The sequence below is a fragment of the Pseudophryne corroboree genome, chromosome 2, assembly GCF_028390025.1.
Source record: "Pseudophryne corroboree isolate aPseCor3 chromosome 2, aPseCor3.hap2, whole genome shotgun sequence".
NCBI lineage: Eukaryota > Metazoa > Chordata > Amphibia > Anura > Myobatrachidae > Pseudophryne > Pseudophryne corroboree.
The window spans coordinates 240,960,171-240,984,862 of NC_086445.1; the positions used below are offsets into that span (position 1 = coordinate 240,960,171).

At 47.6% G+C, this 24,692-nt stretch overlaps 1 protein-coding gene across 3 annotated transcripts in view; it reads left to right on the forward strand.

Annotated features, from left to right (window-relative positions):
• The window catches only part of LOC135012671 (signal transducer and activator of transcription 2-like), a 381,651-nt gene that overhangs the window by 237,824 nt on the left and 119,135 nt on the right, over positions 1-24,692 (forward strand). For all 3 annotated transcript variants that reach the window (XM_063952570.1, XM_063952573.1, XM_063952574.1), the window contains 2 exons: positions 17,135-17,270; positions 19,101-19,150. In XM_063952570.1, coding sequence (XP_063808640.1) covers positions 17,135-17,270; positions 19,101-19,150 — 186 coding nt within the window. The remainder of the gene's footprint in view (positions 1-17,134; positions 17,271-19,100; positions 19,151-24,692) is intronic.

Below are 24,692 nucleotides of genomic sequence, written 5' to 3' on the forward strand. Positions count from 1 at the left end.
TTATTTCTGGGCTTTATCATCTGCAGCGGACCTAGAACAAATGCTTGGTATGGAGAACTAGCCAAATAAATAATAGGATACACATTGTGTGTAGCAATGGATGCCTTAAAGCAGCTGTGGAACAGTATATTTTTCCCAATCTCTCAGCATATACTGTGATATATATTCTAATAATAATTTTGATAGCATAAAGCAGGAATACACTGTATGATAATTTATTAATTTTATTTATTACCAGTTATTTATATAGTGCGCACGTATTCTGTAGCGTCAATTTTTTTGTTGGGAGCCAGTTAACCTACCAGTATATTTTTGGATTGTGGAGGAAACCGGAGCACCCGGAGGAAACCCACGCAAGTACGGGGAGAATATACAAATGCCACACAGTGGGGGGCGTGGCTTGGCAGCCATCACGACTGGACGTGTCTCCCTGAGGCTCTACTCCACTCGGCTAATTAGTTACCTTTAATCCCCCTCTATTGCTGCCAGTTATACCCCATATGGTGCCCCTTCCCTAGTTCTACCTACTGTGCTGTCGGGGTGCGTGGTCGCGGAGCCGGAAGAGACCCCCTGTCCCTCTGCGGGTTGCGGCCTCCCCGTACACCTCCAGCCGGGACCTCGATTTCCCCCAGATCCGGACCGGAAGCTGCCGTGGGAGGACCCGCTCCACGCCTGACGCCGCTGCATAACTGCCTAGTGCCTCTCCGGAACAACCCGCGGGTCTCTCCGATCTGCTGCTGTGGGACGGAGCGGCGGAGACCCGAAGATCAGTTGCCTTGTCTCGCCGAGCAGCATCCCGGTCCCCCGCAGGAAGGTCGGAGCTGCGGTGCTTGCGCTGCACGGCCCCGGGGACCTGGTGCGCGGTGGCTCTCGTCTGCAGCTCCCCTCTGCCTCTCGGCCGGCTCCCTCTCCGCCTCACCTGGCTCTGGGCATCGGAAGAGGAGACGATCCGCTGCCCTCTGTACCCCACCCGCTGGAGCTCCTGCTGCGGCCTCATAGGTCCTGTGTCCCCTCCACCAGTGGCGCCAATCTTGCCGTGACAGACCCGCTTCTCAGCGGCTCCAACCCAGGAGCGCTGTCAGTACCCCGGAGTTTCCCCTCCCCCGCTATATAAGAGCCTCCTTCACTGGGGTTCAGTCTGGTCTCCCGTTTACTCTGGTGCTCCTGGGAGTCAGGACCCACGCGGGATTTGGGAACCGCAACCTGGGGTTTTCATGCAGTCCCGCTGGTGCCATCCTGCCAGCTAGGAGACCTGTTTGTGGGACCTTTACTGTATCACTCCCGGCTGTTGGAACCTGATCCCTTGGCACCCCAGGAGTCTGCAGGTTTATGCCGGAATTCAACTCATTCTTCACTCTCAAGCCTATTATGCCCACCTCTTGAGCTGTCTCAGATTTCTACAGAACGGTCTCACAGATCACCGTAGCGGCTGACCTCCTCATAGGAAGGTTCGACCTCACAAGGACACCCTGATTTGGGCTCGAAGTCGCTGCTGGCCGGGGCTTCCTGCGCGATCTGGGTCTCTGACATTTCTGCCGTGGTGAGTAGTGGCATCGACTGCGTGAGCTGCCCGCACCCGCCGCTGTCTATTGCCACTTTCACCCCTCTTAGCCTCACATGAAGATTCACATATGGTAATTTAGTGTATGTGGGACGTCTGGGTACCCCTCTCATTACTCTCACCTGTATTCATTCGTCTATGTACTTCTATGCTAGTCTAGGACCTCAAGTGCTTGTTCTTGCCCGGTCCTTATCCCCACGACAGTGAAATCATACTTCATCAGACTGCTTTGCTATGGCCAACAGAAATCGTCGACCCTCGACGGGGGCTGCTTCCACATTCTTTGGCCCCAAGCGAGGGAAAAACTCGTCTCAACAGCCTGCATCGCCAAAGATCGCTCCCGTCTCCTCATCTCTGTCAAGATTGGACGATCCCATTGCTTCCGACCCAGACCAGTATGATTCTCTCGTCCAACGTATTGCAGCCACTTTTAGATTTGAATTGAGAGCAGCCATTCAAGATTTGAGATCAGATCTCTCCTCGCTGGGCTCCCGTACGGACGCCCTGGAACATAAAACGGATGATCTATGTAACTATCAGGACGTGGTTACCCAGGATGTGTCTGACGTGTGCTCGGAAGTGGAATCGTTGCAGGAGCACGTTGAAGACTTGGAGAGTAGGTCCCTACGAAAAACAACCTGCGGATAAGGAATGTTCCGGAATCTGTAGACAACTCAGCTTTACAAGATTATTTACTTGGCTTGTTTCGGCTTCTTCGTCCCGATCTCACAGATGATCAATTTTTGCTGGACAGAGCACACAGAGCCCTCCGGGCGAAGCCCCCCCGATCAACCTCCAAGGGACATTGTCTTACGGATGCATTTTTACCACGTCAAAACAAAAGTTCTAGATGCGTGTCGAGGGGTTCCGGCGGTCCTGTACAAGGGTTCTGAATTGCTCGTATTTCAGGACCTGGCTCCCTCCACTTTGAGAAAGAGACGGGAAATGCTGCCGGTCACAAAAGCCTTGCGTGATCGGAAGATTCTGTACAGATGGGGTTTCCCGTTTTCACTCCAATTCGCATTCAATGGTAGAACCCAGGTTGTGAAAACTGACGATGGTCTGGACTCCCTTAAGAGACTGGGAATCATATCGCCCTCTACCGAGTCCCCCTCACGCAGTCAAGTTCGGGGCTCGAAATAGAGTGCACCGCCACAAGCTGAATGGTCGACTGCATAGATGGCCTCCTAGCGTGTCCTTTGCTCATTGCTTTCGAAATGTTTCACTGTACTTGACTAACCTTTTTTCTTACAGGTTCTAAAGGTGCCCCCTCCCCCCCACCCCGTTTTTTTCTTTTTTTCTCCCCCTTCCTTTAGCGGTTATTATACTATGTATGCTCTTGTCACGGCAGTTACCCCTCGGGGTTGTTTTCTAATTTTGCTATGATATTATGTTTTACAAGATCCTACGTATATAACCCACTAAGTTTCTAGTATGTGACACTCTAACTGGATTTACTATGACTTCTCTTGTTGCTAGTTTAAGTACATGTATATCCACACGAGACGTAAGGATCAATTCAGCCTCGCCCATTTCTGTCTTCCTCTGCAATGTCTTGCTGTTTCGCAGTCTGGAATGCAGAACTAATCTTGACTACTACAGCCAAGACGGGTATAGCATTTGGCTAGGCTTCGGAAGAGTCGCATTAGGCCGCTCTACACTCTATTGGCTATTTGGTCCACTCAGTCCCTTTTTTTTTTGTTTGTTTGTTTCTGTTATGATTGTTTACGGCACCACGTTAGCTATAGGGGCCTACCCAGCCCCACCCGTATTTACTTGCGTTTATTATGTCAGCTTATGTTACCGACTTGACAGCTGGATTGGTTACAATGTTTTGTCTCACTGTTGTGCTGCTGGTCCACCCCCCACATCGCAGTGAACCCCATCTTCGTAGATGGAGCTTCTCAACTGTGATGTTTGTCGAGTCCTTGAGACTTCGACCATACTTTGTTGTACGATTGGTCTGTAGACCATCCCCTTTTGGTTTCCCTGACTTTCCCAAGTGTGCACTACCCTTTTTTCTCCCTGTGCATTCTCACTCCTGGTTTAGATTTCTAAGGCGTATTGATTATCTGTCATTCTTTTGTTATCCACCATGAGTCTGAGTATCTTGACATTAAACGTTAACGGTTTAAACTCTCCTCGCAAGAGGACTATGGCAATTACATTTTTTAAGAAACAGAGGGCTGACATAGTCCTCTTGCAGGAGACACACTCAAGACTGTCCACCCATCCTTGTCCTCTCGGGCTTACCCCCGGGCTTTTTATTCATCGACAGATAAGAAGCAAAAAGGGACGGCAATTCTCCTACACCATGGGCTCTCTTGCTCCGTTGATCAGTCTTTTGCTGACCCGAAGGGACGATTTAATATCCTAGTACTGAATCTGGGGCAGTCATACCTGACGGTGGCCTCAGTCTACGCCCCGAATCTGGAGCAGGGTGCCTTCCACAAAGACTTTTTTACATGGCTATCTAAACTCTCCAAGGGTCGGGTGGTGGTTGGGGGTGACTGGAACGCAGTGCCGGATCTTCACTGGGACCGCTCCAACTCTACGAAGCCGAGCCCTGTCACAATTAGAGAATCCAAATGATTGGCCGACTCCCATCTCCTCACAGGGATTATTTGATGCCTGGAGAGTCTTATACCCCTCCGAGCGTACCTATACTCACTATTCAGTCCCCCACAGAGTCCATTCTAGAATCGATCTTTTCCTTATTGATGGTGGTTCCACCCAAGGACTGTCTAAGGCCCGGGTAACTCCTGTAGTTTGGTCTGATCATCTAGCAGTTTCGCTACAGTTGTCCTCGTCGCAGCCCCCACCTTCCTTTTTCCGGTGTAGATTTAATTTTTCGCTCCTCCTGAGGAAGGAATATGTAGAACAGATGAGGAAATCATTAGATGATTTCTTTGAATATAACGCCACTCCAGGGGCCGCCCCTGCCATAATCTGGGAAGCCCACAAAGCTTCCATTCGAGGGCATTTTATCTCCCTGGCAAAAGCACAGAAACTGAAAGATACACGAGCTATTGAGAGTCTAGAGCGCCAGATCGAAGCTCTTACGCGCATGCATCAACAGAATCCTAAACGTTTGACTTATAGAAAACTCTTAGCGCTTAAAGGCCAGTTGCACCAGATTCTCACTGTTAAAGCTGCCAAAACAATGAGATGGTTGCAGTATAAATTTTATGCTAAGGGCGATAAAACAGATTCTCTCCTGGCCGCACGGCTTCGTTCACGAAAACAGAGGAGTAGGATACTATGCCTCATGACGCCCAGAATACCCCAATCTACGACCCTCAAAAGATAGCTAATAGCTTCCAGGAGTTTTATCGAACTCTGTATAATCTACCCAACCCTGTTGAATCTGCGGATTTACAAAACCGCATGGATGCGTTCCTTTCTAGCTGCTCTCTACCAAAGCTGTCGGCAACGCAACTCCTTTCCCTTAATATGGAAATCACTAATATAGAAATTGATTCCGTAATTAAATCACTCAAAAACTCTTCGGCCCCGGGCCCGGACGGGCTCCTGGTATTGTATTATAAGAAATTCAGGCAGTCCCTTACTCCCTTCCTGAAATACTTTTTTAATGATATTTCTCTAACGTCCTAAGTGGATGCTGGGGACTCCGTAAGGACCATGGGAATAGCGGCTCCGCAGGAGACTGGGCACATCTAAAGAAAGCTTTAGGACTATCTGGTGTGCACTGGCTCCTCCCCCTATGACCCTCCTCCAAGCCTCAGTTAGATCTCTGTGCCCGAACGAGAAGGGTGCACACTAGGGGCTCTCCTGAGCTTCTTAGTGAAAGTTTTAGATTAGGTTTTTTTATTTTCAGTGAGACCTGCTGGCAACAGGCTCACTGCATCGAGGGACTAAGGGGAGAAGAAGCGAACTCACCTGCGTGCAGAGTGGATTGGGCTTCTTAGGCTACTGGACATTAGCTCCAGAGGGACGATCACAGGCCCAGCTTGGATGGGTCCCAGAGCTGCGCCGCCGGCCCCCTTACAGAGCCAGAAGGCAGAAGAGGTCCGGAAAATCGGCGGCAGAAGACGTCCTGTCTTCAACAAGGTAGCGCACAGCACTGCAGCTGTGCGCCATTGCTCTCAGCACACTTCACACTTCGGTCACTGAGGGTGCAGGGCGCTGGGTGGGGGCGCCCTGAGACGCAATAAAAACACCTTGGATGGCAAAAAAAATGCATCACATATAGCTCCTGGGCTATATGGATGCATTTAACCCCTGCCAAAATACATAGAAAAACGGGGGATAAGGCTGCCGATAAGGGGGCGGAGCCTATCTCCTCAGCACACTGGCGCCATTTTCCCTCACAGCTCCGTTGGAGGGAAGCTCCCTGTCTCTCCCCTGCAGTCACTACACTACAGAAAGGGTTAAAAAAGAGAGGGGGGCACTAATTAGGCGCAGTATTAACTATACAGCAGCTATAAGGGGAAAAACACTTATATAAGGTTATCCCTGTATATATATAGCGCTCTGGTGTGTGCTGGCAAACTCTCCCTCTGTCTCCCCAAAGGGCTAGTGGGGTCCTGTCCTCTATCAGAGCATTCCCTGTGTGTGTGCTGTATGTCGGTACTTTTGTGTCGACATGTATGAGGAGAAAAATGATGTGGAGACGGAGCAGATTGCCTGTAATAGTGATGTCACCCCCTAGGGGGTCGACACCTGTGTGGATGAACTGTTGGAAGGAATTACGTGACAGTGTCAGCTCTGTATAAAAGACAGTGGTTGACATGAGACAGCCGGCTACTCAGCTTGTGCCTGTCCAGACGTCTCATAGGCCGTCAGGGGCTCTAAAGCGCCCGTTACCTCAGATGGCAGATATAGACGCCGACACGGATACTGACTCCAGTGTCGACGGTGAAGAGACGAATGTGACTTCCGGTAGGGCCACACGTTACATGATTGAGGCAATGAAAAATGTTTTACACATTTCTGATAACACGAGTACCACCAAAAAAAGGGGTATTATGTTCGGTGAGGAAAAACTACCTGTAGTTTTCCTGAATCTGAGAAATTAAATGAGGTGTGTGATGATGCGTGGGTTTCCCCCGATAACAACTGATAATTTCTAAATGTTATTGGCATTATATCCTTTCCCGCCAGAGGTTAGGGTGCGTTGGGAAACACCCCCTAGGGTGGATAAAGCGCTCACACGCTTGTAAGGGCTCTACCTTCGCCTGAGACGGCCGCCCTTAAGGATCCTGCTGATAGAAAGCAGGAGGGTATCCTAAAAGGTATTTACACACATACTGGTGTTATACTGCGACCAGCAATCGCCTCAGCCTGGATGTGCAGTGCTGGGTTGGCGTGGTCGGATTCCCTGACTGAAAATATTGATACCCTAGATAGGGACAGTATATTTTTGCCTATAGAGCATTTAAAAGATGCATTTCTATATATGCGTGATGCACAGCGGAATAATTGCCGACTGGCATCAAGTCTAAACGCGTTGTCCATTTCACCAGTAGAGGGTTATGGACACGTCAGTGGTCAGGTGATGCGTATTCCAAACGGCATTTGGAAGTATTGCTTTATTAAGAGGAGTTATTTGGGGTCGGTCTTTCAGACCTGGTGGCCACGGCAACAGCTGGGAATTCCACGTTTGTACCCCAGGTCGCCTCTCAACATGAGAAGACGCCGTATTATCAGGCGCAGTCTTTTCGTGGACAAGCGGGCAAAAGGTTGGGAGAGGAAAAAGGCTGCAGAAATCAGCCAGTTCCCAGGAACAGAAACCCTCTCCCGCCTCTGCCAAGCCCTCAGTATACGCTGGGGCTTTACAAGCAGAATCAGGCACGGTGGGGGGCCCGTCTCAATGAATTTCAGCGCGCAGTGGGCTCACTCGCAAGTAGACCCCTGGATCCTTCAGGTGATATCTCAGGGGTACAAATTAGAATTCGAGACGTCTCCCCCTCGCCGTTTCCTAAAGTCGGCTTTACCGATGTCTCCTTCTGACAGGGAGACAGTTTTGGAAGCCATTCACAAGCTGTATTCCCAGCAGGTGATAATCAAGATACCCCTCCTGCAACAGGGAACGGGGTATTATTCCACACTGTTGTGGTACCGAAGCCAGACGGCTCGGTGAGACCGATTCTAAATCTAAAATCTTTGAACACTTACATACAGAGGTTCAAATTCAAGATGGAGTCACTCAGAGCAGTGATTGCGAACCTGGAAGAAGGGGACTACATGATATCTCGGGATATCAAGGATGCTTACCTTCATGTCAATAATTTACCCTTCTCACCAAGGGTACCTCAGGTTTATGGTACAGAACTGTCACTATCAGTTCAGACGCTGCCGTATGGATGGTCCACGGCACCCCGGGTCTTTACCAAGGTAATGGCCGAAATAATGATATTCCTTCGAAGGAAGTGAATTTTAGTTATCCCTTACTTGGACAATTCCCTGATAAGGGTAAGATCCAGGGAACAGTTGGAGGTCGGGGTAGCACTATCTCAGGTAGTGTTGCGGCAGCACGATTGGATTCTCAATATTCCAAAATCGCACCTGGTTCCGACGACGTGTCTTCTGTTCCTAGGGATGATCCTGGACACAGTCCAGAAAAAGGTGTTTCTCCCGGAGGAGAAAGCCAGGGAGTTATCCGAGCTAGTCAGGAACCTCCTAAAACCGAGCCAAGTCTCAGTGCATCAATGCACAAGGGTTCTGAGTAAAATGGTGGCTTCCTACGAAGCAATCCCATTCGGCAGATTCCACGCAAGAACTTTCCAGTGGGACCTGCTGGACAATTGGTCCGGGTCGCATCTTCAGATGCATCAGCGGATAACCCTGTCACCAAGGACAAGGGTGTCCCTCCTGTGGTGGTTGCAGAGTGCTCATCTTCTAGAGGGCCGCAGATTAGGCATTCAAGACTGGGTCCTGGTGACCACGGATGCCAGACTGCGAGGCTGGGGAGCAGTCACACAGGGAAGGAATATCCAGGGCTTATGGTCAAGCCTGGAGACATCACTTCACATAAATATCCTGAAGCTAAGGGACATTTACAATGCTCTAAGCTTAGCAAGACCTCTGCTTCAAGGTCAGCCGGTGTTGATCCAGTCGGACAACATCACGGCAGTCACCCACGTAAACAGACAGGGTGGCACAAGAAGCAGGAGGGCAATGGCAGAAGCTGCAAGGATTCTTCGCTGGGCGGAAAATCATGTGATAGCACTGTCAGCAGTATTCATTCCGGGAGTGGACAACTGGGAAGCAGACTTCCTCAGCACGACCTCCACCCGGGAGAGTGGGGACTTCACCCAGAAGTCTTCCACATGATTAAAAACTCGACAGGTATTGCGCCAGGTCCAGGGACCCTCAGGCAATAAGCTGTAGACGCTCTGGTAACACCGTGGGTGTACCAGTCAGGGTATGTGTTCCCTCCTCTGCCTCTCATACCCAAGGTACTGAGATTGATAAGATGGAGAGGAGTAAACACTATATTCGTGGTTCCGGATTGGCCAAGAAGGACTTGGTAACCGGAACTTCAAGAGATGCTCATGGAGGATCCGTGGCCTCTACCTCTAAGAAGGGACCTGCTCCAGCAAGGACCCTGTCTGTTCCAAGACTTACCGCGGCTGCGTTTGACGGCATGGCGGTTGAACGCCGGATCCTGAAGGAAAAAAGGCATTCCGGATGAAGTCATCCCTATCCTGATCAAAGCCAGGAAGGATGTAACCGCAAAAACATTATCACTGCAATTGGCGAAAATATGTTGCGTGGTGCGAGGCCAGTAAGGCCCGACGGAGGAAATTCAACTGGGTCGATTCCTACATTTCCTGCAAACAGGAGTGTCTATGGGCCTGAAATTGGGGTCCATTAAGGTTCAAATTTCGGCCCTGTCAATTTTCTTCCAAAAAAGAACTAGCTTCAGTCCCTGAAGTTCAGACGTTTGTAAAAGGGGTACTGCATATACAGCCTCCTTTTGTGCCTCCAGTGGCACTTTGGGATCTCAATGTAGTTTTGGGTTCCAAAAGTCACATTGGTTTGAACCACTTAAATCTGTGGAGTTAAAATATCTCACATGAAAAGTGGTCATGCTGTTGGCCCTGGCCTGTCAGAATTGGCGGCTTTATCCTGAAAAAGCCCTTATCTGATTTTCCATTCGGACAGGGCGGAATTGAGGACTCGTCCTCAGTTTCTCCCCAAGGTGGTTTCAGCGTTTCACCTGAACCAACCTATTTGTGGTGCCTGCGGCTACTAGGGACTTGGAGGCCTCCAAGTTGCTAGACGTTGTCAGTGCCCTGAAAATATATGTTTCCAGGACGGCTGGAGTCAGGAAATCTGCCTCGCTGTTTATCCTGTATGCACCCAACAAGCTGGGTGCTCCTGCTTCTAAGCAGACTATTGCTCGTTGGATTTGTAGTACAATTCGGCTTGCACATTCTGTGGCAGGCCTGCCACAGCCAAAAATCTGTAAATGCCCACTCCACAAGGAAGGTGGGCTCATCTTGGGCGGCTGCCCGAGGGGTCTCGGCTTTACAACTTTGCCGAGCAGCTACTTGGTCAGGAGCAAATACGTTTGTAAAATTCTACAAAATTGATATCCTGGCTGAGGAGGACCGGGAGTTCTCTCATTTGGTGCTGCAGAGTCATCCGCACTCTCCCGCCCGTTTGGGAGCTTTGGTATAATCCCCATGGTCCTTACGGAGTCCCCAGCATCCACTTAGGACGTTAGAGAAAATAAGAATTTACTTACCGATAATTCTATTTCTCATAGTCCGTAGTGGATGCTGGGCGCCCATCCCAAGTGCGGATTGTCTGCAATACTTGTACATAGTTATTGTTACAAAAATCGGGTTATTATTGTTGTGAGCCATCTTTCAGAGGCTCCTCTGTTATCATGCTGTTAACTGGGTTCAGATCATAGGTTATACGGTGTGATTGGTGTGGCTGGTATGAGTCTTACCCGGGATTCAAAATCCTTCCTTATTGTGTACGCTCGTCCGGGCACAGTATCCTAACTGAGGCTTGGAGGAGGGTCATAGGGGGAGGAGCCAGTGCACACCAGATAGTCCTAAAGCTTTCTTTAGATGTGCCCAGTCTCCTGCGGAGCCGCTATTCCCATGGTCCTTACGGAGTCCCCAGCATCCACTACGGACTATGAGAAATAGAATTATCGGTAAGTAAATTCTTATTTTTGTCTGGTTCCTCTTTTGATGGGGCCACTACTGCGGCTGAAATAGTTGTTATTCCGAAGCCCGAGCCTACTAATTGCAGTAATTGTAGGCCCATTTCGCTGTTAAATTCAGATTTAAAATTATTTGCAAAGATCTTGGCTAACCGTCTCGCTGGAGTGATATCACATCTGGTCCACCCAGATCAGGTGGGTTTCATGCCGGGTAGACAAGCCTATGACAACATTACAAGAGCAGTCGATACTATCCAATTTATAAATTTCTCTAAAACCCCCTCTATGGTCATGGGCTTGGACGCGGAAAAGGCTTTCGACCGCATCTCTTGGCTATATATGCATAGGACCCTGGCACAATTTGGTTTCAGGGATAATTTCCTATCGGGAATTAATGCACTATATAACTCCCCCACGGCCCGCGTCCTAGCCAATGGCTGCTCCTCCCAACCCTTCACGATATATAATGGCACTAGGCAGGGGTGCCCCCTGTCCCCGCTAATTTTTGCCCTCATGGCAGAGCCCCTAGCCTCCAAAAGACGTGGTTGCCTGGACGTCTCAGGTATCACAGTTGGCCCTGATGAATATAAAATTTCCTTATATGCGGATGATATCCTTCTCACTGTCTCTAATCCGCTTATCTCCCTCCCCAACTTGTTTCAGATTTTACAGGATTTTAGTATCATCTCCAACTTCAAAATTAACGACTCGAAATCGGAAGTTTTAGATTTCTACCTCCCTGGTCCACTTAGACAGTCCTTGGCCTTGAGCTTCTCCTTCAGATGGAAACATCTCCATATGAAGTATCTGGGAATCTACCTGACCAAAGAGTACTCCCAACTGTTTACCTCCAATTTTCCTAGACTTCTCAACTTGATTTCAGCGGATCTCACACAGTGGTCGGGACATTTTATCTCCTGGACAGGCAGAGCGAATGCTTTAAAAATGATTTTTTTGCCCCGACTGCTTTCTCTTTCAAGCCCTTCCGATTATGATTCCCTCACATGTTTTTATTAAGTTACAGAAAAAGCTGTCTTTGTTCCTATGGGCTGGCAAGAGACCTAGAGTCCGGCTTAAAATTTTGTACAGTGGGGCCAAGGAGGGAGGTTTAGGGGTCCCAAATTTGAAGCTTTACTACTATGCTGCTCAATTATCGCAGGCCACTCAATGGCATGTGGATAGCTCCACCAGGCGTTGGGTACAGCTTGAATCTGCACTCACGCAGCTGACTTCGGTTTCCACTTTGCTCTGGATTCCCCGAGCTCAGCAGCCCCCCAACTTGACCCGTTTCCCATCTGTTGCTTTAACGCTCACTCTATGGGATAGGCTTTGTAAGACCTTTTCGTTGGTCCCCTCCCCTCCCACGGTTTACCCCCTTTGGGATAATCCATCATTCCCTGAGCGTATTGGCCACCACAGTTATAGAAACTGGAAGTCTCACAATCTACTGTTTATTAATGATATAGCTCCATTACAAGGATTTCCAGATTTTGACGCCCTCCGGGACAAATTCAACTTATCGCACCAATGTTTTTTCCAATATTTGCAGCTGCGTAGTTTTCACTCTGCCTGGTCTCGGAGAGTTGGAGTATGGTCCGGATCTGCTTTGGAACGGCTCTGCCTCCGTCGGCCACCGTCCAAGGGTCTTATCTCTACGCTATATCAGATAATGCTTAAACACAAACAGCCCCCTTTGGCCAAACATGAGGTTGCCTGGGAAACAGATTTCCAGGAACAGTTGGGTACTGACACATGGGTCCAAATTGGACGAAGTATTGTAGCCTCCTCAATGGCAGTGAGACATAGAGAAAACTCATATAAAATCTACGCGAGATGGTATTTAGTTCCATCTCGACTGAAGTGTATGTTCCCTAATTCTTCGGGCCTTTGTTGGAGGGTTTGTGGGATGGAGGGCACCCTGCTCCACATATTTTGGGAATGCCCAAAAATGTCCCCGTTATGGAGAGCGGTCAAAAGATTGGTCTTTAATGTCACTAATACTAGGATCCCCTTCTCCCCTTCCTTTTTCCTTCTCCCATGGGATATCCAGGGTCTAGAGATAGCGGATCAGAGACTAATCTGGCACATCACCAGTGCGGTGAAGTGCAGGATAGCGTTTCACTGGAAATCCGACACCATTCCATCCATGGCTGCAATTACAATGACCATCTGGAACACCTATCAGATGGAATTCCTGTCTAGTATAGTGGAGAGTAGATCCTCCACTTTCTCTAAAACGTGGGCAGCGTGGTTACGTTTTCACGATGCTCCCCCCCCCCCCCCCCCCCTTTCACCTGTGGTTTGTAAAGATACAGGGCCTCATATGTTCCTCTGTTATACCTTTCACATGTGTTTTTCAGTTGATTAAAGTGTTGTCTCCAAGCGTTGATGCCATTAAGACAATGCTTATCTCTTGTTGGTTAGGTTTTACGATTATGCCTATAAACTATTTTCTCCACTTCTCATTGGAGTGTTGGTGCACGTTTCCCCCCCCTTCCCCTCTTCTCCCCGCCTTCTCCCCCTCAATTCCCCCCCCTTTAGATGGTTTTTGCTTTATTACTGTTATTATTGCAATTTTGCAGAAATGTCAATGCTGTATTACCATTGCAAAATCTTCCAATAACTTGTTTTATTAAATAAAAACAAATGCCACACAGTGCCATGGTGGGAATTGTACCATGACCTTAGTGCTGTGAGCCCATCCGTATGATAATCCTGAAAACCAGCCGCTCAAACAACTGGTTTGAAAGATTATCATTCAGTGTATAATCGTTCAAAGCCTGAAAACTGCTGAAAAATGACCTGGCTCGTTTGGTTATCCCTGTCTGTTCCTACTGAATTTGTTTGAGCCAACGTCATGTTATGAATGCTCCTCCCAGTTGGCTTGACTGCTGCTCCCTTGTGCAGTCTATTGCAACCTTAACAATTCAATGTTCTTGGTGGAACTGATGTATCTTCAATACACTAAAAACTGTTCTGGTTAGGAAGCGGAAATAATGCTTTAGGCCAGTGGTTCCCTAACTTTTGTGAATTTACGGGACCCTAGAGTATCAGATTCACGGCACCCCAGGGCCAAAGGTTTCTTATTGAGACATTTACAAAGAAATATTAATCTAAGTGAAATTGTGTTTATATCTCACCCTTAGACTCAGTTATGTGGTGAGGGACAGGATTCACTTCTGTCTGTCCACATATTTTATGACTGGAAGCCACTAGCACTGGTTTTGCCTATTAAATTGAACATAAATAATTTGAATTGGTCCTGGGCCACCAATCCAAGGCACTCCTGCAAGTGTCCTGAGGCGCCCCAGGGTGCTACGGCAGACAGTTTAAGAACCACTGCTGTAGGCATTATGTGTCTTTTCCCCTGTCTGTAAGATTCGCTTTTGCCTATCTATAATTTTTGCTTCAATAAACTTTGCAGTAAATAAAATGTCAAAAAGCAGGCACTGTATGGGTATGGTGCTTACCAATATTGTGGTATTGTCAAGCAGACGTCTGCCGAACTGAATTGTACATAGCGACTCCCAGGGCTTAAAGTGGTCCTGGAGAGGTGGGGGAACTCACCTCGCCCGCAATCCCTTCTGCTTATTGCGCGCCGCAGAAAGGGGTGGGGCCTCACAAGGAAGGGGCGTGGCCACACAAAAGTACCACCAATTCAAAATAATGCTTCACGGTAGCACAATCTTTTTCACATTGCCCGCCCCACATACTAATGCCCTTTACACACACAATGACCACAATAGCAAAGCCACTTACACACACAATGCCCACAGCAGTGTCCTCCCCCTCCTAATTTTAGATTTGGTTCACAATGTATATGTTGAACAACCTTTGCTCACCTCTCTTAGGTCTTCTATGTGTCCCTTCTGCTTTCTTGTTTCCTTTGACTGTCACTCTCCTCATGTGTCCATACATTTTAGCGCTGTGTGTAAGAAACAGCATCGGCGTTCCCCCCCATATTTAAAATAGGACCAGTGTCAAAAATTTAGGGGGAAGGGGCGTGGTCACAAAATAATTCCAATTCATATTACGCTGCACAGTAATCTCCATTATTCAAATGACGCCGCACAGTAGCGCCACTTACACACAGTACACCAGGTAGAGCCCCTATCAGGCATTATGCCAGGTAGAGCCCCCTTTTACACAATACGGCAGGCAGAGCCCCCTTTTACACAGTATGGCAGGCAGAGACCCCTTTTACACAGTACGACAGGCAGAGTCCCCATTTTACACAGTACGGCAGGCAGAGCCCCATTTTACACAGTACGGCAGGCAGAGCCCCCTTTTACACAGTACGGCAGACAGAGCCCCCTTTTACACAGTACGGCAGGCAGAGCCCCCTTTTACATAGTACGGCAGGCAGAGCCCCCTTTTACACAGTACGGCAGGCAGAGCCCCCTTTTACACAGTACGGCAGGCAGAGCCCCCTTTTACACAGTACGGCAGGCAGAGCCCCCTTTTACACAGTACGGCAGGCAGAGCCCCATTTTACACAGTACGGCAGGCAGAGTCCCCCATAACACAGTACGGCAAGCAGAGTCCCCCATAACACAGTAAGAGAGAGAGAGCATCCAGCACCCCCCTGTTTGCCCCAGCACTACACCCCCTCTGTCACATAGCATCCAGCACCCCCACAGTGTCAGTAAGCATTCAGCACCTCCCTCTGTGTCCCCCAGAACTGCTCCACCTCTGTGTCACACAGCACAGCCTCTGTCACCACCAATACAGTACCGTCAGATCCCATCCCCTCCCCTCTCCTCCCTCCACAGTGAACCGTGAGTCTCCTGCAGGAGGCCCGCTGCTCAGCCTCACAGTAATCTCCGGCGGCTCCGGGGGGGGGGGGGGGGGGATAAAGCCCGCGGCTCACACTCCGGCGGCTGCGCGTGGGGGGGGGGGGGGATCGGGTGTTAAAGCCAGCGGCTCACACTCCGGCGGCTGCAGGGAAGGGGATCAGGCGTTACAGCCCGCGGCTCACACTCTGGCAGTTGTAGTGGGGGGGATCGGGTGTTAAAGCCCGCGGCTCACACTCCGGCGGCTGTGGTGGGGGGGGGTCGGGTGTTAAAGCCCGCGGCTCACACTCCGGCGGCTGAGGCAACGGGGGAGAGAGAGCACTTTGAATCTGGCGCCGATTGTGCGCCATTCACGGCTCCTGAACCGCCAGCTAATGAGAAGCTACCACTTGGCAGCTTCTCATTGGCTGGCGGTCCGCGAGCCGTGATTGGCTCAGGCTTGAAATAGCCGCCCCTACTTCTGATTGGTGCTGCAGTCGGTCCACGAGCCGGGATTGGCTGGTGGCCGCTGCCACCTTTAAAATGCAGCTGGGACCTGATGATGTGGCCGGTCGGAGGCGGAAATGGTTCCGCCTGCAATTAAAGGTGACGGAACGCAGTTCCGCCCCGTTCCGGCCCACTTTAACCACTGGCGACTCCAGGTACTAGGCTCCCCTTCACCCTAAGGGGTCTATTTACTAAGCCTTGAATGGAGATAAAGTGGACGCAGATAAAGGAACAGCCAGTCAGCTCCTAACTGTCATTTTTCAAACCCAACCTGTGACATGACAGTTAGGAGATGATTGGCTGGTAATTAATTTATCTCCGTCCACTTTACCTCCATTTCCAGCTTAGTAAATAGTCCCCTCAGTAGAATGTGAAAGTTTTAAGTGAGTTTCTTTAAATAGTTTGTTTTTTCTTCAACTCAGGGGTTCTCCACTCCAGTCCACAAGTAACACCAACAGGTCATGTTTTGTGGTTTTCTTTAATCAAGCACAGGGGAATTTATTTTGCTGGTCAGTAATTATCTCAAATGATTCCACAGGCAGAAATCTCAAAAACGAAAACTTGAGCGTTGATGTTAAAAACCACTGCTTTATATTATCAGTATATTCCTCACATTGATGGTGGTTACCTGATATTATTGGTACACTGTTGACCACCATCCGTTTGAGGAATATAATGATAATAAAAGGAGAGGAACATACATACATAAAGAAGCGCAGAAATAACCTGGTTTCTTGACAGCACATCTTCTTATCATTTGCAGAAGGAGAGATGTGTAGCAGACTGCCACCCACAATCTTCATCTTTACTTTGCCTATTCACTACCATAGTGTAAGAGAAGGAAACGGGTATAAATTAAATTGGGTTGTCTAGAAATGAACAATTTGTTTAAATAAGTGCAGGGACCTTCATGACAGCTGGTACAAAGGAAAAGGATGGCGTCACCCTTACCAATTAATGAGACTTAAATTGTATTTTGAAAAGTAAAGCAAATATGGTAACTGATGCCATGGGTAACACCATTATTTTTCTTTACATTTTTCATAAACGATCCAATAATATATTATAGCCAATTTATTCACCGCTAGTCAGTTATACAGAAGACATTGTTAAACAGGAACATGTCCTATGTTTTTCATTTTTTAGGATGTGACTTTTTTTTCCAAGCCTCCAGCAGCCCCATGGAGCCAACTGGCTGAGGCCCTCAGCTGGCAGTTCTCATGCTGTACTGAGCGAGGGCTGGACTCAGACCAGCAGGAGATGCTGAGAGAGAAGTTGTGTGGTATGTTTATTCTTTTTGTTCCCATGTTTTGTCTTCTTTCTGTCCCTTTAACCACATTTATTGTGTAAAGCAAAAAGTCTTACATTTGGGACTTAGGATACATTCATATCATCAATATTTTAAGTTCAGTTATAGGGCCTTACATAGTTCATGGGCTCAAGTTATAAAGTAATAAAACTAAACAGCGAATTACAGTAGCAAACATAAGTTTACAAACAAAAGGAAAATAGGATAGTGCAGATGTACAAATGCCTTGTGCACAAGCCCCTTATTTCTTACAACCCACTTGCTAGACACTTCAGCCTCATTTATAGGATCACATGAAGAGAGGCAGTTTGATATTTGGGCAGAGGATAGCACTGCATACATATCAGATCTTGTCAATCTTGTCCTTCAGAGGTAGGATGTAAGACATGGGTCTTCAACCTGTGGAACTACACATCCCAGCATGCCCTGTTACAGTTTTGCTATTAAGGCATGCTAAAACTAAGAAAGGGCATGCTGGGATGTGTAGTTCTACATCAGCTGGAGGGTCACAGGTTGAAGACCCATGATGTAAGATCTTTGGCATTTATGGTGATCGGAGTTGTTGGTGTTGGAGTCCTTAGAATAGGGTTCAATGTACTGAAAAGTTGTCCAACATTATTGGCCTTGGCCTACCCTGTAAGAGGTAACAAACTCCATGCCAGGCCAGTCTGTAAATGCATGTATGCAGGAGCTGGCTTGCAGTTCAACTTTTCCACTTAATAAACTGATTGTCTGTAAATAGTATAGCATGGTAATAGATTGCTTTTTTCATCTCTAAAAAGCTTATCGCTAACTTACTGCTCTCATCAGGGGGTGGGTACAAATTACCCGGGCCCAGGTCCCCTCCCCCTTAACTGGCAGCAGCAGCTCTTCTTCTCAGCCCAGCACACGCTGCTGTATGCTGGGCAGTAGTGTGGCTCTGGACATGCTTTAAATACAATTTGTTTCAGTATTATTTTCTAAGGGTACATGACCACACCTCCTGTGAATAGCCCATGCCCCCTGAAAAGTACCTGGGCCTAGCCAGGCTCTCTACTGCCCTTCTGCTCCACGGGAGGTTTCTGTCCTCCCTGAGCTCGCCTTAGGACACCTGCGTTACGGTTTGACAGGTGTACTGGCCCAGTTAATACAGGTCACACACGTTGTGACAGCATCAGCCATATTAGGCAAATAATCCATCATCATCACAACGCTGGGTACTACTTGAATAGAAATTGATTTCTTTATTATATGGGAAGTATATTACAGTACCAATGTTTTCAAATAGTGAAAATGTTGGAGTATTGCTAGAACGTTTGTTGTGCAATTTTGCCCTTTCATTTCCTTTCAATAAATATTTTGAGTTCCTACAGACATGTTCTCATACACCTAGCCTCAATACACCATGCGGCACAAGGCACCTGTCACCAGTGCAACTCACCCTGCTCAGAGCATCTTTTTTGTGACTTTTTCGCCCTCTTCACGATTTATTTGATATGTGACACTTGTGTGTGTATACAAAGCACAATGGAACTTGGCGTGGAAAAAGTCACTGCATTGTAGAACTTCGCATACATACAGACATACGCACACAGATATACAGGTGTCGCATATCATATTAATCAGTGTAGTCTCGTGAAAGCAGTTTGCATCCGTTTGAGAAAGACGCAGTTTCGGGCAAAAAAGATGCCAGTCACAGGCCGAGCCGTGCGGGACCAGGCGCGCCAAGATGGGCTGCAACTGCAGCAATAGTGTACGAGGATACATCTGTATGTTGTACAACTGTGTATTTGGTGGATTTATATTTATATGTATTTTTTAAAGGGAATATACCTCAAGAGGACTGCATTGTGACATGGAAGAAATTTGCAAAGGTAGAATCCCAATTTTTGTAAATCGTACACTGTAATAATCAGCTGCTGCTATGTTGATATACGTGTGGTAGAAAAAGCGGATAATATGCTGAGGCAGCTAGTGCCGTAACAGGCTTCTCTGAGCCCTGTGCTGGTCATGCCCTCTAACTGATGATATCACGAAGGTGCACGGTCACCGATGCTGGTAAGTGCAGCACGGCCTAGAGTGTCCTCAGGACACTCTAGGTGCTGCACAGACTGCAGGGTGCCTGTCTGGAGCATCTAAATGACACTCCGGGCAGCACTGCAGCAGAGATTGTGGCTGCAGGGTGTGGTTCCTCCCGGTCGCTCCTGCACCCATGGCTCCTCTCCCTAGTGTCATTAGTGCATCCCATTACTGTGTCCAGCAGGGATCGGGCAGCCCAGTGGCACCCCCTCCTGGCATCTACAAAGAGCAGCAGCAGCCACCAGGTAAAACCAGCGCTGGCCATCTGCCCCCATAGATGATCTCGGGCAGCTGCAGAGGAGCACAGTAGAGCCTCCTTGTCACAACTGAGGGCTGGTGAGGGTATCTGGAAGCCTCAGTTGTAGGGGCTGACGGATACCGGAATTTGGGTGGTGTAAGTAGACTCCTAGACATGCGCTAAGACAGTAGCAATGAATTACCCGAAGGCGTGACCACGACAACTGAAGGTATCTTTCAGGGATTTTATTAAATAAAAGTCATATAAGGTGCAAAAGAATAATAAAACGTCACAAGTGGTTATTTGGAGCACAACTGGTCAGACCAGTAATCCGGAATGTGAAGGAAAGTTCTGTATAATGCCTGGGGACCCAAGGGAGGAAATTACGTGATGTTGGGAACAGTAGGTGAAGCTGTAAATAATACTGGGGTTCATGGTTAAAGTATAAATGAAGCTGGGGTTCGCTGGAAAACTGTAGTTGAAGCCAGGGTTCACTGGAAAACTGTAATTGAAGCTATGGTTCGCTGGAAAACTGTAATTGAAGCTAGGGTTCGCTGGAAAACTGTAATTGAAGCTAGGGTTCGCTGGAAAACTGTAGTTGAAGCTAGGGTTCGCTGGAAAAGTATAATTGAAACTATAGATTACTGGGAAGTGGCTACTGGGAAGCCAGAGCATGTAATGCTGTTAGCACTGGGTGCAGGAATAATGGTGACAGGGTGCACCACAGGGCAGGAACACAGGGAGCTGGAATATCACCGGAGAGGAAACCACCAGGGAGTCAGGCTAATGCAGAGAGAGTCCACAGAGAACTGCACACTGGAATCACAGGAGACAATTGAAGCACTGACAACCCACCAAGTGCTGGGACAGGATATTTATACCTGCAGGATAACAGGGATTGGTGGGCAATTAGGCTCCGGTTCTGTCAGCACTGTGGATAGGTGAAATGATATCATGTGATGCAAACCCAACATGGCTGCGCCCATAGACGAATACAGAAGGGGAATTAGGAACTTAGAACCCATGTGTGAGGTAACAATGGCGGCGGAGGCCACAACAGCAGAAGTCCACGCGCCCAGCGCGTTCAACGGCCACAGAGATGGAAGCGGCGGCCGGAGCACACGGAGGACACACATCCGGCTGGGAACCACGGGCGCGGCAGCGACAACCACGACGGGACTGAGAACGCTGCACCACCGCCAGTGCAAACACGGAGGAGGCCCGCTAAAGCCAGCGCTGCAAGCCACACAAACTACGGCCCGGCCCTGGCTCGCTGAGCCAACCTCAGGAAAGCACTTAACCGGTAAGAAACGGCGTCTAGTTACCCGGATCGTGACACTCCTTATGTGACACATTTCTTTTTCAGCAAGGCTAGTAACACTGGTAGGTTTAAAAAGTATGCTCCTCCCCTCTACAACCCATTCCAGTCTTCTTCAGGTGCCTCATGGAGTAGGGCATGTTTAGGGGGTTATGCAGCCCTCATGGTAGCTTATTAATTTTTCTCTGGCTGGGTCCACAGGTTATCCACAGGATAACATTGGGATATGCCGGAGCGACAGCGGAAATGGCACCAAATGGTCACAAGCTTTCTGGCCTCCCAGGATGCATCGGGGCTTCTCCATATAATCCCGCCCACTGACTCAGTCAAATCAGTTTTTTGTTTGGTGCGGCAGGAGCCGGACCATGGTCACTAGGCTGCTGTTAATAGCAGCCTGAAGCTTTTATTATTTTATTTTTATAGTCTTACTATGTTTTTTTTTTTTTTTGAGTGACTTTTCTTAACAGCGTCTTAAACGCATACTAGAAAGACAACTCTCCACCGGGTCGCAACAACGCTTACCTTCGCGGTATAGTGCTGTCTCGACGGGCGTCTGTGTCTGATGATTCTTGCAGGTCCAGCAGACGTAACCAGGCTGTGGCCGGAGCATGGGGAGAAGGTAAGGCATCGGTTTCCTCTTACTAGGGGTTCCGGACACAGCTACACTATATTGGAGGAGACTACAAACAGTGTGTTGATGCGCCGCCACTCTTAAGTGCAACAGCCCTATGCTTTAGGGATCATAGGCGCCAGGACTAGGTTGAGGCCACGATCCTTAGAGTTTAAGTTAACAGGGGGAATTAGATGCTCTCCTGGCCGGCCCTCCCCCAAGTTCATGACCAGTTTCTGTGCGTCTCCCGTCCATGAACTAATGACCTCACTTCCGTCTCAGACGCTACCACGAGGGTACTCGGTCGCAGCTTAGACGCTGCGGTTGTGTACACTAGAGTTGCCGCCTAGACCGAATCGCAGGCCGTAGCGTCTGCATACACGTAGCATTCACTGAGCGTCTGTGTCCGTTAGTGAGCGTCTGTGTCTCTCATCAGTTATCGGAGCGACAGTGTACACCAGTAGCGTCTGAATCCACTCAGCGTCTTGCAAGCGTATTGATGGATATGGAAGTGTGATGAGTCTCCCTGTATCCCACTCTATGGAGAAATGGGTTATACAGTACTAAAAATTCTCTCTACTTGTTAGTATGAATTGTTAATTTTTAGTACATATTGCATATGAGGCTTGTATATTACTGTTGTTTTCTGCATGATATGTCTGAAAAACTGGTTAAAAACAGAAATACAATTTTCCTACTTACTTGTAAGTTATTATGATGGTGATTGTGTTCTCATATGACAATGTTTAATGTTTTAACATGTGACTAACTGCTAGTATGTGTGCTGACTTTTATATGTTGTCAGTTCTGTTCTGAACCTCAATTCAGGTGCACGGTTGTGGTCAGATTGATCTCACTTCTATATATTTATATATAGGTGATTTTCAGTCACAAATTGTATAGTCATAAAAACAGATTATTACCATGTCTGTGAGCGGCAAAAGTGACGAGGAAAACTTATCAGGCACTCCTACATCCTTAACATGTTTATCTTGTAAAACAGGGTTAATTGGAATAGGCCAGTTGGTCACTTATGAGGGGTTATGTGCAAACTGTTTTGCTTTTCAGCAAAGTAAAAAGCAGGAATTGGTGCAACAACCAATAGAGCCACCATGGAGTATGTTTGCGCAGACTTTGTCTTCAATAGCAGAGATTAACTCCTGCAGCTCCACCCCAGGGAATAGGTTACACTGTTAACCCATACATGCAGCTCCCACCCTATGGTTTGGTTCCAGTAGCCTCTACAAGTAACCAGGCTATTAACCAGGGTACAGGTAAGACTAAAATAGATACGTTTATGTTACAGACTACACAGGATGATACAACAGATGATGATACAGTATATTCAAATACTCCATATGATGATCAGTCGCAGAGTTTCAGCTCAGAGGATGTAGCTGAACTTATTGATGCAATGAAGGCTATTCTCTCTTTGGAGGAATCAGCCAAAACAGTGTCAAAATCTAAAGCACCTGTGTTTAAACGAACAAAAACAGTTAAGACTGAATTCCCGGCGTCCGAGGATCTAATGGAAATGATGGAAGAATCCTGGGCGACGCCCAGTAAAAAATATAAGATTACGAAAAAATGGGATTCTTATTATCCATTTCCAGCTGCTGATTGTTCAAAAAGAGAAGTTCCTCCTAAAGTAGATGCACATGTACTGCGACTCGTGCATAAATCTGCTTTACCATTATCATCTACCTCACTAAATGATGTCACAGACAGAAGGGTAGATAGCTTCTTGAAAAATATATTTTCTCTCTCAGGAGCAGTGGTAAGGCCTGCTATGTCTTCAGCCTGGATGGCAAGGGCAATGGTAGAATGGATGGAGGAACTAGAGAATGGCCTCTCCCCTCCTAATAGGGAGCAATGGCAAGGCAAAGCAAAAGCGAAAGAGGAGTCTAAGCAACCCCAGTTCAATAGATCAGCCAGGGGTAGGAAGCAATGGGCTAGTAGAAAGCCAGCTTCCAAGCCTGAACAGAAACCATCAGCCTGAGGAGACGGGCCTCTGTCTGGAGGATTCAGGGTTGCGGGCCGACTCCTTCATTTTGCACACATATGGCAACAGTCGACGACAGATGCTTGGGTGCAGAAGGTGGTATCTCTCGGTTATGGGTTCCCATTCAGGAGGCAGCCTCCTCAGGTTTTTTTGCACCAGCCCGTCTCGTATACAGTCGAAGGCCAATGCCCTGTAAAAAGCAGTTCAGAAATTGCTTCAGTCGGGTGTGATTGTCCCGGTACCCCCATCACAAAGGGGACAGGGTTTTTACTCCAATCTATTTTTTATTCAGAAGCCAAATGGGTCATTCCGACCAATTCTCAATCTCAAAATGTTAAACAAATACATTTGGATTCCAAGGTTCCACATGGAGACGTTACGCTCTATAGTGTTGGCTATGGAACTGGAAGATTACATGGTATCTCTGGATATACAGGATGCTTACCTACATGTATAGCAGTAAGGTGTGTGTATTCTGGCGCGGTCTAAAGTGTCAACCCAATCTCACTCCTCTTGTGATTTGCACAGCCACAAATCACACACAATAAAGATAAATGTAAGGGTTTGTTGAGGGGAAATCAAAGGCGATACTTAATACCGAAATGAAGTGAAAAATTATAAAATAAATCAGTATACGTCACATGGAATCCCAATGAACTGATGTGAATGTTGATTTTTTCTTATCCAATGTCTATGATTAATTTTTCTTATTAGTTCAGACAGATCTCCAACGTGGAATACATAGGAAGCAAAATGAAAGAGGGGCATACAATGTGTAGCAATGTTTGTTATGAAAATAGCATAAAAATAAGTCCAGTGACTTCTCCAACGGAAAAGAAACTCTGTAAGGTGTGAATCTTGATAGATGAGAAAGGGACAGTTCCTCACCACCTTTTCATATAGAGATGAACGTACCAAAACTCACTTAAGGAAATATATCGCCATACATATCAAGGTATCTTTATAATTTCTAAGAAGAAAACAGCAAAAGAGGTCGAAAATTCGTTCAATTGAACGTACCACACTCACTTTCTTGGAATGCAGGTATCCTCATATAAAGGTATCTTTAGAATGGATGCACGTGAGGCCTTCTCTTTTTCAAAAAAGGGGTCATTTATTGTTACAAATAAAATTAAAATTACATAAGAATTTTTCTCCTTATATGTTAC